Source organism: Brachyistius frenatus, unplaced genomic scaffold (assembly GCF_029030835.1).
Source record: "Brachyistius frenatus isolate BFR_SWC_R1_liver_20210118 unplaced genomic scaffold, ASM2903083v1 Contig_51, whole genome shotgun sequence".
NCBI classification, from domain to species: domain Eukaryota; kingdom Metazoa; phylum Chordata; class Actinopteri; family Embiotocidae; genus Brachyistius; species Brachyistius frenatus.
This window is the reverse complement of record NW_027210650.1, coordinates 1,897,327-1,908,830: the sequence shown is the minus strand read 5'-3', so window position 1 is coordinate 1,908,830 and position 11,504 is coordinate 1,897,327. Positions and strand designations below refer to the sequence as shown.

Here is an 11,504-nt window from a genome sequence, read left to right as displayed (position 1 = left end):
ATAGAAAATACACCCAAGTGATTCATATTTTCACGCGATTGTCCCATATATGGTCATTTGCTTTGAACAAAGTGAGGAAGCCCCGCACGAGGCAGGGCGTCAAAAAATTAGTTATAACTCATGATGTTCCTCTCCACGGAAATCTTTAGTAAAAGGCGAAAGATTTATACGATCTGAAGAGAAACATGAGCGTACTGATCAGCTGACGAAACGCGGATTACTTCTATCGCCAACATGCGTTTTTCAGTAACGGTGACAACCGACCGGACACATGAAAACCTTCGTATCTGACGTGCTCCGCCGTCATTTAAACACATAAAAGAATATATATATATATATTTTTTTTTGTTTGAACAAATTGTTTCCGACGTAAAATATAACTTTTGAACAAAGAGGTGAAATGTTGCGCGCGGTGCATGATGGGTAAGCGGCAACGTGCGCAATCGACGTCAAGATACGACGCGTGTAGATTTTCGCTTGCTCTCTAATTTAGCAAAAATAAAAACAATTTATTGATTAAAAAAAAATATTTACAAGCTTGGCGGTGAAGTTAAAAAAAAAAAAAAAAAAGGAAATGAGAGGAAAAAGGGATAAATATGTCTGAAAATTCGCGCATGCGCCGTAGGCCTACGGAGGGTAAACGCATAAACGAGAGGATTCCGTCTGACTACTTCCGCCCTTGTACGGGATGTTCCACTGAGTAAAAGTTTAATCAATTAACATCTATATCTCAATTAATACTCATTCATATGCTACAAAAAAAAATGACAGACATTCTTTGGATACGAGGTATCACATGTTTTCAAGTTTGGTTAAACGTTGAGCCCGCAGTGATATTAACCATCTTCCTGTGACGTGCAGCCTACGGTGTGCATATCATTTTTTATTTCTCAAAAACGTTTGCTCAAAATTCACCAACATATTTGGAGATACACCTGACATAACCCCAATGATAATTTCTGAATTTTAACACCAACATAATCATTTTTATGTGTGGACAACAAATCAGGTATCACTACGAACAGGCCGCAGTGTCTACCTGTGACTGTAGGTACAGCGAATACTCGTCATAATAGACCTCCCTCTGCTTCTCTCCAAGTCGCCAGCGCTGGAAATAGCCGAGTGGATAATGAACGCTGCAGGTGAGGGGGTTCGAGTCCCGCCGGAGGTAGGATGCTTTAACTATGAATAAAACTATGCATAAACATCAACTACCAAATAAAGTGATATTAATACCAAAACAAACCAAATACCTTAAAAACAGTCCAATAACTAGGAAAAAAAAAAAAAAAAAAACGGCACAAGAATGATGTAAAAACAACCACCAGCGAAAAGACGCAACTTTATTGATCCTCAAGTCACAGCAAAGTGGTAAGAAAAACAATTATATGATAAGTAGACCTCAGAACGGTTGGTTATGTGTGAACTGAGAAAAATTACAATTGCCTATATTATTTACTAAAATCTGTGAAACTCAAGATCCTCATGGCTGAAACCCTGAATGTTCTAACTGTGAGGCGACAGCGCTGCCGGCCGCACCACCAACTTCATCAATACACCTGACATCGTCAGAATGATGTGTGATTTTTCTTTCCGCACCTTCTCAGGAGACCTGAAGATCCACGGTTCGAATCCACTCGTGGACAAGTACAACTGTTGCAACGTGTGCATGTGATTTACTTTCATGTGCTTTTTTTTGTCTTCTGCTGCCTGCAATTTGCTCGGACGGCGATCGCTGCCGCTTGCAGCTACATTTTGCCTCAAAAAAAAAAGTGTCGTGGCGCAAGCAGAGTTTGGTTGGCTTTCAACATAAACGAGATTTATTTCTGGCAACGTCACACAGTCTTTGTAATTACCTGAAAAAATACAAAAAGTGAACTGACAGTATGGTTACCGACAAAATTTCCTGCTTTTCAAACTTTCATTACCACAGTTCCTAAAAGTCAAAGTCACAGTCAGAATGTTAGAAGTCGACATGACAAAATGGCAGTCTTGTGCAAAAAAAAAAACCCCCAAAAAAATACATCATCAATACTAGACATATTACAAAATACAGTTTTAGACATCAAACTGGCCGAGCGCTTTGTGTAAATGTAGAGAAATAATCACCTCTGAAATGCACGTTTCATGCAGCATCAATAGAACTCTGAACACATTTTTATTTTTTTCATCTTCTAAATAACATTAGAAATCAGAGTTGTGTCTCTGTTGTAAACCTATCGTCCTCCTGGTTTTTTTAATTTTTTTTTTAAAAGCAGGCTGTTGTTATTTAGCAGCATTCAGACTGTGCTCTACACCCCAACTATGCTTTTTACAGTTTTAAAAGAGGGGAAACCCATCTTTGGCCCCACACCACGAAAAAAGTTGTCACCTCCCTCTCAAAGGACTGATTGGTTTCACTTTTATCTTTTGGTCACTGGTTCAAATATAAATATAGTTCATTATCTAAATACAAAAAAATAAGGCAGATTCTAGTTTTCCCAAAATGTAATTTCACGTTCTTCCCAGTGCATTTATTTTTTCACTGTACGCAAAGTTACGTGTTATGTAAGAGTTAATGTTTGTGCACGTAAGGTGGAGCCGCAATGCAGCTCCGTGTTTCTTCTTCTAACACATTTTGATCATGATTGTAAAACCAATTATTCAAAAGTGCCCGTGTGCAGCTCCACCTGTTTTTTTTTTTCTACTCGGTTCATATGGCCTTGACGTCGATGAGGCTGCCGTGCTGGGCGCCCTGCCTCAGGCTCTTGATCCCTTGCAGCTTGCGGCCGTGGAGTGTGAAGCGAGACCAGCTGGCCAGCTGGAGCAGGGCGCAGGTGATAGGCACAAACACCAACATGTAGAAGCAGCCCAGGCGTAGAGGCGGAGTCCCTGAGCTGGAGGCAACGCCTGACACCGAGACGGAGTCCTTCACGGGCTCCCTCTCAAAAATATCATAACCTGGGGGGGAGGGGGAAACAGAAATCCAAGATGAGGGAAAAGCAGTGAACAAACACACCGATTTTTTTGTTTTGTTGCCTTTTGTGATGGAGAATCCCGCAAAAATTAAGAATATATTAAGAATCCCAATTATCAAGACACTCATAATAAAAAACAACAACAATAACACATCAGATATATAAATGGTTTTGGTTCTAGATGGGCAGCAAAACAATTTTTACTGTTTGCAGGTAAATAAATCTCCCATCTAAGCTTTGGCGGGGAAGTATTCCTGTGATTAAAATTACACAAATTCAATATTGGCTGAAGGGTGAGTCTGCACTATTGTTATTAAAAGAAGAAGTGGCTAAAACACAGACTAATTTTGGCTTTCTATTCGACTTATTGGGCAAGTCACACGCATTTAGAGCTTCACCAGTCAAAAGTTTTCGATAACATAAAACTTTACCAACATCATACTGAACAGTTAATACTGGAATTCAAATAATGTGCCGGACCAACTGATCCTTTTGATGCAGAAAAGACACACAAATGCAGCAACTTTCTAACAGCCTTTGAAAACAAAAAAAGGACGGAAGCCGAGAGTGTCCGTCCGTACCTGTGTAAACACATAGCAGCCAGGTGCCGATGAGCGGCGCGAACGTCTGGCCGGGTTTGGTCAACAAGGCCACCATCCCAAAGAGGAGAGCGGAGGCGGCCTGCTGGCGCCGGTTCACCACAAAGTCCTCGTCCACCAGGTCAGAAATGACCAGTTTGAGCAGCCTGCAGGTTCCCTCTGTAAAAACCCGGTTACTGGAAGGAAGAGACGACGCGTTACAGCCCGAACAGAGTGGAGCGTTAGCACATGCAGGTCATCAGACATAACGCTGTTAGAGGAGGAGCTAAATATAGTGTGAAATACAGATACAGCTGATTTACTATCAGCTGAGCCTGAAGATCTGAGAGGAAGAATCAAAAGCATTAACAACCACAGCTGTGACTAATACGACTAATGAAGCGCTCGGCTGCTTTGTACTTTGCGAGAGCGTTTAAATGCTGTTCTTGGCTACGAGACCAGCATGATTATTTGACATTAACAATCTATTCTGTTTATTCTGTGTTGTATATTGCAAATTATAAACAAATTTGTCATCCGGGGGCTATAAATAAAATGTTTACAGGAAAAGAAAGGACAAATGTAGCATGTTTGTCATTTTGAGGGACAAAGAATGCACACACACACACAAAAAAAAAAAATGGAGCAAAGTTTAAATCAGATTTGCCCGCCTTGGAGGTCCGTGGCCCAAACTTTCTTTGTTTTGGCGTCAAACTAGTGCGTAGTATCCCAAAAATAAACATATGCATGCTTTATGTTTGACAAAAAATAAATAAAATTACTATCAAGCAGATTTCAGAACAGTATTTTAATCATTCTGAAACTTTATTTTAGATTTTAACAAGTAAATTATGTTTAAAATATACTGTCTTTAAATCAAATGCAATTTCACACAAGATAAACATTTATTTTTTGGCCCGCGGCCGTCAAACCAGATTCATTTGTGGCTCTTCATCGGAAAGAATTCGGGCAGCTCTGGTTTAAAGTTTTCCATGAATGAGTTAACTCAACATTTGGATATAAGATGTAACAATGTTGAGTTAACCTTGGAAACAGGCTGTGACAGAAAGAGTCGTCGATGCGTCGCAACTAATCTGTGACGTGTTTGTGCGTTCAGCTTCGGAAAAATGATAAACCTTAAAAGAAACAAAAAAACCAAACAAACAAGCAAACAAAATTGTGTCACACATCGGATCCCTCGATGTGAGTGCTGATGTGTGTGCGGGGCGGGGCGAGGAGGGAGGGAGGGAGGCGGGGAGGGGAGGGGGAGGGAGGGGGCATACCTAGCAATGAAGATGCACAGCAGATAAATGTGGTCGGCCCCTGCTAGCAGCATAGCCACACTAAGTCCCAGTTTGAGCATAAATAGCCAGCGGATAACCTGGTAAACGCCGTAACGCTGGCACAGGGTCAGGAAATACAGGTTGTTCAGGTGGGGGGCAATGTAAGAGATGCCTGTGTGGGAGCAGAAGCAGAGCTGCGTTAAAATAAAAAGACGATAAAACAGCAGAGAAATTAAAACAGTTTGAGAGAAAAGGGGAGTGGCGTGCCAAAAACAGTGCAAAATTATAACAAATAAGAAGCTCGCCTGTTTTAAAATACAATCGGATCGACCTAATTAAATCACTTCATTTCAACATTATATTCTAGGCTATTCACTTCTATTCACAATTGGCTGATATATAAGTTTGCGATGTTCATGGTATTATTGATGCCGTCTGTAGAGACCCTTGAGGAATGTGAGAGTAATTTACCGTCTCGTAAAGAGATCTTACCGAGTAAGATTGAACCGGTGGAGGCGGAGATGCTGTCGGACAAGAGGTGCTCCAGAAACAGAGGGAAGAAGTTGCTGTTGAAGTGGCAGTGGAACACCTGCCCGAAGGAAGAGACACGAGAGCGTGATGTGACGGAGAAGATGAAATAAACAAAACACGCCATTCAGGTATTATTTTTTTTTTTTGCATTTACAACTACATCGCCAACAGTGTTATTGATTAGGGACTTCATTTTTCAGATTAAGGGTCTGAGTGTTTGGGTTTGTAAAACCTTTAGGACAATTTGATGATATAAATACATATTTTGGATTTTTCTTGTTTAAAATACTAGAACAGCTAACTCAACAGGGTGAAGATGAATTTTACTTTCAACACTCTTATTTTCATCGTATTCGCTGTAACATACGAATAAAAAAAATGCCACGGTTTTGATAACAAAACACATTCACTAATTATATTCGTAACATCCAACCCTACTTTTTAGTTTCTTACCTGAACCAGATTCATCGACACGAACCACATGAAGTTCTTGTGTTTGGAGAGCTGCTTGACATACTGTCCGATGGTGACAGGTTTCTCCGGGTGGGCAAGTGGAGCATGACCGACACTCAGCCTGCGACGGTACAAGGGAGTGTGAGACGGGAGAAACACAAACGCCTCAAACCAACGTTATTTCACACCTTTCAAATCTTTTCAAGTTCTTACGCTTTAAGTGTCGACGCCTCGTCGTGTTTTAGACGGATTTCCTTTTGAAAACGACGCTGCAGCAACCGAGACACCAGGAAAAAGCCCAGGATGGAAAAAGCTGCCAGAGTCACGCAGAAGATACGGAAAGAGTAGAAATCCTCTTTGTCCCAGAAGGAGTAGGACAGAAACACGGAGAAGGAGCCCAAAGCGCTGAACACCGAGCAGTGAAAGTTGAGGCGCGTGCGGTCAGCGGCGGACACGGCCAGGTCGGCCAGCAGGGCGCTGTGGTGGAGGTCCACCATGGTGAGGAAGCCGTCGTACAGGCACAGGCACAGCAGGAACTGGAGGCCCGGCCTGGCCCACGCCACCCAGAAGGCCAGGAAGGACAGAGCGAAGAGGGGGCCATTGGTGGAGAGAGCCTTCAGGCGCTTCAGCACCACCTCTGGAGTCGTGATCGGAGTGCCCGTCCTGGGGTGGAAACACAAAGAGAAGAAAAACGTGTGCGAAATCAGCCGATTAAGCAACTTTAGTGGTGTAAACAGAGAGATGTCGGACACGTGGTCATAAACAGCTGGTGTTATATTAACGTTCAGTCGCAAAACACCAACACAACACAAACAATATGTCGTGTTAAAAGTCTGCAGACGTGTCAAACATCCTCAACCAAATCATCAGATCCGCTTTGCATGGTCACCAACCTGATGACAACACGGAACAGTAAGTGTGTTTCATCGTAGGGAAATGCAAACAAATTTGTGTTTAACTGTTTGCTCTGATGATGCGTGCGCTCCTGTTGACATTAGAGCAGCAGTTAAAAGAGTTGAACGTGAACCATTTGGCTGGGCGTGGGTGTTCAAATGGTTTTTGCGTCAGAGATGTCGGGCAGTTATTGCGGGAATCAGAGTGGAGGAACTCTGGAGGAAGTCAGGCGGGATCAGAGGGAAAAGAGGTGTCACGATGAAAAAGATGACTTTACACAAAGATACAGAATACATCTTCATAATAATATATTGAAGGGCAATACCACTGTGAGGGGAAAATTTAATAAATAAAAATGACTTTTTTGTCATTACGCAACTCAAACATAAACAAAAAAATGCACATCATAAATGACTTGACATGTATGCTTTTAAATCAGAAGTATTTCTGAGTTTTAAGCTGATAAATAGGTTTTGTTGACACACAAGGAAAGACTTCTGAAAGAAATTACTTCGACGTATATCTTATATCTCAACCACAGGTTATTGTGTCTTCTTATTGAAACCGGCACATTTTGGTCATGTAACGTCTTTGTTTTTAGACAGCATTAAAAAGAACTGCATTTAACGAAGACAAAAATAAATACACTAACCCCTTCTTATTTTCCTTGTTATCTGGTGTTGTCACATGCACGCTTAAAAAGTCTACGTTAGAAAACACGCAGCTGGTAATTGACTTGTTTTTCTGCAGCGTTTTAAAATCGTCATGTCCTGGAAGTTTGCTATTTGTCAGTTATGTGTTTTTTGTCTGAGAAGAGGGAGGAAGATTGAGACACTTACTGAGGAGAGCTGAGGAAGGAGCGGTCACTCAGCCAGCCGAAGAGAGGGTCATTCAGACTGTTCCAGATAAGGAACACCGTCTGCGGAGCGGCAGAGGAGGGAGATAACGAGACAAAACAAAACGCTTTAGAAGGTCTGCTTGCCTTTTGAGAAGACTTAATTGTCATCCACCTCTGTTTTGTCTGGCTTTATCAATAAAACTCAAAGACTCTCAGGCGACACCCGGACTTGCGTTGCACCTTCAACAGAGAGCTTTACAGACACCAGTTTTCTTCGCACTCACCTCTCCCACCCAGAAGGAGACTTTATCGATCTTGTAGATGGACACGAAAGTCTCCACATAGTAAAGCAGGAACACATTGTGGAGGATGGAGATGAACAGGGCCAGGGAGCCGTAGAGCACTGCAGTGGAGACGACGCCTTGCCAGCAGCCCCAGACTCTCCTGCCCATTCTTCTTCCCTCAGTCTCTCTGCTCCGTCGTTTCTCCGAGCCAAGCTGCAATCATCTCACGGCCCGGGCCGACCCGAGGTCACCACCGCATCGTGGCCTGGAAAAACACGGCGCAGGTGGGTAAGTTCGCAAGCGAGCGAGTATCGCCAGAAGTTGCTGCATCTATTCAGGGTTAAATCTCAGCACGAACGACCCAAAATAACATCAACATTCCTGAGTCGGTTCCTCCCACAGAGTCTGCGCAGACCTAGAAAAGCTCTGTTTTCGTAGCAATGGCGCAGCAAGTACTCATTAAAGTTTGTTAGGCTGTGGGCCACTGTTCCTTTCTCTGGCCCACATCCAGCTGAGCGGTGTGTGTGTGGGTGTGAGAAACTGTAATTTGATTATTTTCCACTTTTATAAGCACTCCCCTCATCTGAGATTTTCTCTCATTGTCCCCATAAAAAGCTGCTGAAAGAAACAAAAGAAAAGTAATATGATTTGGTTTTCAGGCTAAGGGGAGCTTAGGTGTCATGTTCAACACTGAATTGTGAAAGGATTTTGAATGTGTGATAGCTAATTTACAAGAATGGTAAATGCAAAGGGGACAATATCCATTTTTAAAGACAAAGAAAGCACGAGCTTGAAAAGGAAATATAAAGTCTCCTTTTGTAACATCACGCTTGTGAATTACTGTCAAACCAACTGAGAGTTCTTCGCAACGAAAGCGAATCCTGCATCAGATTACTTTATCACTGGTATTGTTTTCACTTCCCTTTTAAAGTCCCAAGTGCACTCTGACATGAAGCACTTATGGGAGAAGGAATGCTTAAAAATAAATTAAAAAAAAAAAAATTCACAGCTGTCTTCCACAAGCTCAAACCCGGCCCGATATACAAACATCCTCAGTGGGGGAGGGGAAAAACCCCCACCATATAATATCTCAAAATAACTGCATTACCAGGGCGATGTGATGCCTTCAGTCAGAGTCAACCGCAGCTGCAAAACCGCAATCATAGAGAGATAGCAAACGTGGCCAAAGCTTTTCAGCCCCGATCGTATCAGATCCAAGCAGCGAAGCGGGATGAGTCCCAGGCCGGCTGCGCCTTATCACATCCCCAAAACACACATCTATCTTCTTAACAAATCAGAAGCGGATCCACTTAGGGTCCAACGGGCAACGAGGCCAGACGGCATCTACAAAATACCCATTTCATGTCCTCTCAGCCAAAGCCCATTCAAAAGCTGTCCCCCCCCCCCACACACACACACCTGTGGAGCGGGACACCAGTGATGTAACCTGCTGTGGTGAAGACTGAACTGATGACATCTGATCTCAAACCAGATGATCAAAACACAACAACAACAACAACAACAACAACAAAAAGGGGACATCCGTCATTTTGTGTGCCACCTGTTGCACATATACATGTGCTTGATAGCTGGAGGCAGAAATCCTGAACAACAACAACAACAACAAAAAAAGGACCACTGAGTCAGAAAGACTAAAACACAACTAGGTGCTTTCTAACTTTCAAGCCATTTTCATGTCGCCCTATAAAACAAAGCTGAGGCAATATACACCGAAGAGGAAACATCTGTGACTGGCAGTATCTTTACTTATTGTGATAAATAAATACACAGCAACGGAAAAAGGAGACGAAGCTTCTTAAAAAAAAAAAAAAAATAAAATAAAAAAAAAAGAGAAATCACCAAAACAACATACTGCTAACGAACGCTAGCATTAGCTAGCTGGTTATCGGGCTGTCCTTATAAATACAAACAAATTTAACAACGAGCTTCAGAGGAAAGACGACGTACGTACCGATATATATATATATATATTTAAAAAAAAAAAAATCTTTTGAAGGAGAGTAAAAAAAGAAAGAATCGCCGGGAACTTGCTGGCTCGGCAGGCGGCTGCGTCTCCGTCCCAGACGGACCACGTCACGATACTCACAGCGTGACGTCACCGGCGGACGTAGACGAACCAGATAAGAGCTGCAGCGCCGCGCGGCGACAAAAACCCGGAATGCTTTTAGATTAAAAATATATAAATAATAATAATAATAAAATAAATAAAAAGTAGAAAAATTTGTAGTAGTGCACCGCGGAACTTTTTTTTTTTTTTTTTTTTTTTTTTTCATCTTTTCTATCTTATTATTCGCCTCCAAGATTTATCCAAAAACCCATGAAACAAATTGCCCATGCTTCGTTTGTGCACGGTACACAAGTCACACAAGGTTCCGTGTTTGTACTTCCCCTCATACTAATAACAAACCTAATAACAAGAGCGAATCCCTGTAAGGGTAAACCACATTGTTCCCTAAAAACAAGTTCCAAAGTACACAAGGTTCCGTGTTTGTACGTACAAAAAAGTTCAAGAGTGACTTTTTTTTTTTTTTCATTGCACAAACTATAAGTTTGCACGTGGTTATAGGTATATATATGCTGCATCCCAGTTTTAATTTGTATTATTAGAAGGGGGGGGTAGTACCAGCATTTTTAAGAGGAGTGCACGGGTTTACCGTGGACTGTATCTGGGGGCGTGCACAAATGAAGCATGGGCAATTTGTTTCATGGGTCTTTGGATAAATCTTGGAGGCGAATAATAAGATAGAAAAGATGAAAAAAAAACAACAACAAAGGTCTGCGGTGCACTACTGCAATTTTTTTCAATTTCTCAAAACGTTTCAACTTCACTAAAAGTTGAATCACTAAGTCTTCTTGGAAATAATGGTAGTGCAGTGGTTAGTGCCATTGCATCTGAGCTATAAAAGGGGAGTTTAAAAGTGGGGTTCAATCCCCCCCTTATTTATTTATTTATTTTTAATCTGTTTATGGCTTGCGAGCCATTTGGCCACGCCCACTCGCGACTCCACTAAAATACGACATTTTTCGCCAGGTGAGACGCGTGTACCAACTTTCATGAGTGTTTGAGTATGATAAAGCCTCCAAAACTGCAGTTGTTTACGGAGATTAATAATAATCGCTTGAATAACAAGTGTGCAAGCCACAGGTTGTTTACTTCATTCAGTGTGCCTTTTCTTCATGCTTTCTCATTTGATATCTGGCTTGTTGTATTATCATTATGTAAACCAAGCTTATTAACAGCATTCAAATGTGTTTAATTGGCTGTATTTTATATTTTACTAAAACACTGCAGGTTTATTATATCACCAGTGTGTTACACAGCTTGAATTTTATTGTTGAATTCTGCCCGCTTTGATAAATAAGTAGTTTCTCTGTTTGTATGTGGACACGTTGAGTCTCAGTTCCACCCTGAGTCATTGGTGGTTAATGAGTTTTTTTCCACGATATTCTTCTGACATTGTTTTTTTTTTTTTTCTCCTTTTCAGAAACCTCATAAAAAAGGCATCTTCTTTGCTCACCCTTGCTCAGCAAATTTCTTCACCACTCTCAACTAATTTGGATTTTTACCAGTCCCTTAAGTGGTGGGCTGTGATCAATTCTTAAGTGTCCAAAATGAAAAATATGGTATATTTTTCACTATTTCAGGTCTCTCAATGTCCTTTAAA

At 41.6% G+C, this 11,504-nt stretch overlaps 1 protein-coding gene and 1 non-coding gene across 2 annotated transcripts; both read right to left on the bottom strand.

Annotated features, from left to right (window-relative positions):
• Nucleotides 1-78: 78 nt before the first annotated feature.
• Nucleotides 79-192, bottom strand: LOC138624469 (U5 spliceosomal RNA). Its single transcript, XR_011311154.1, has one exon. It is a non-coding gene; the product is annotated as a U5 spliceosomal RNA (small nuclear RNA).
• Nucleotides 193-1,312: 1,120 nt separating this feature from the next.
• On the bottom strand, nucleotides 1,313-9,903 carry mfsd13a (major facilitator superfamily domain containing 13A). The gene is made up of 9 exons (XM_069704671.1): nucleotides 9,791-9,903; nucleotides 7,819-8,083; nucleotides 7,536-7,615; nucleotides 6,016-6,465; nucleotides 5,803-5,923; nucleotides 5,311-5,407; nucleotides 4,819-4,990; nucleotides 3,539-3,732; nucleotides 1,313-2,940 (listed from the first exon to the last, which is right to left on the bottom strand). The coding sequence occupies exons 2-9, from the start codon at nucleotides 7,984-7,986 to the stop codon at nucleotides 2,693-2,695; spliced, it is 1,530 nt and encodes a 509-aa protein (XP_069560772.1). The 5' UTR covers nucleotides 7,987-8,083; nucleotides 9,791-9,903; the 3' UTR covers nucleotides 1,313-2,692.
• Between the last annotated feature and the right edge of the window lie 1,601 nt (nucleotides 9,904-11,504).

Bases quoted from the DNA above. Each gene is read 5' to 3' on its own strand.
- mfsd13a (XM_069704671.1), bottom strand. From the start codon at position 7,986: ATGGGCAGGAGAGTCTGGGGCTGCTGGCAAGGCGTCGTCTCCACTGCA. The intron at 6,466-7,535 runs GTAAGTGTCTCA...TTTCCACCCCAG, and splicing joins TCCTTCCTCAGCTCTCCTCA to GACGGGCACTCCGATCACGA. The intron at 5,924-6,015 runs GTAAGAACTTGA...GTACCGTCGCAG, and splicing joins GAGGCGTCGACACTTAAAGC to GCTGAGTGTCGGTCATGCTC.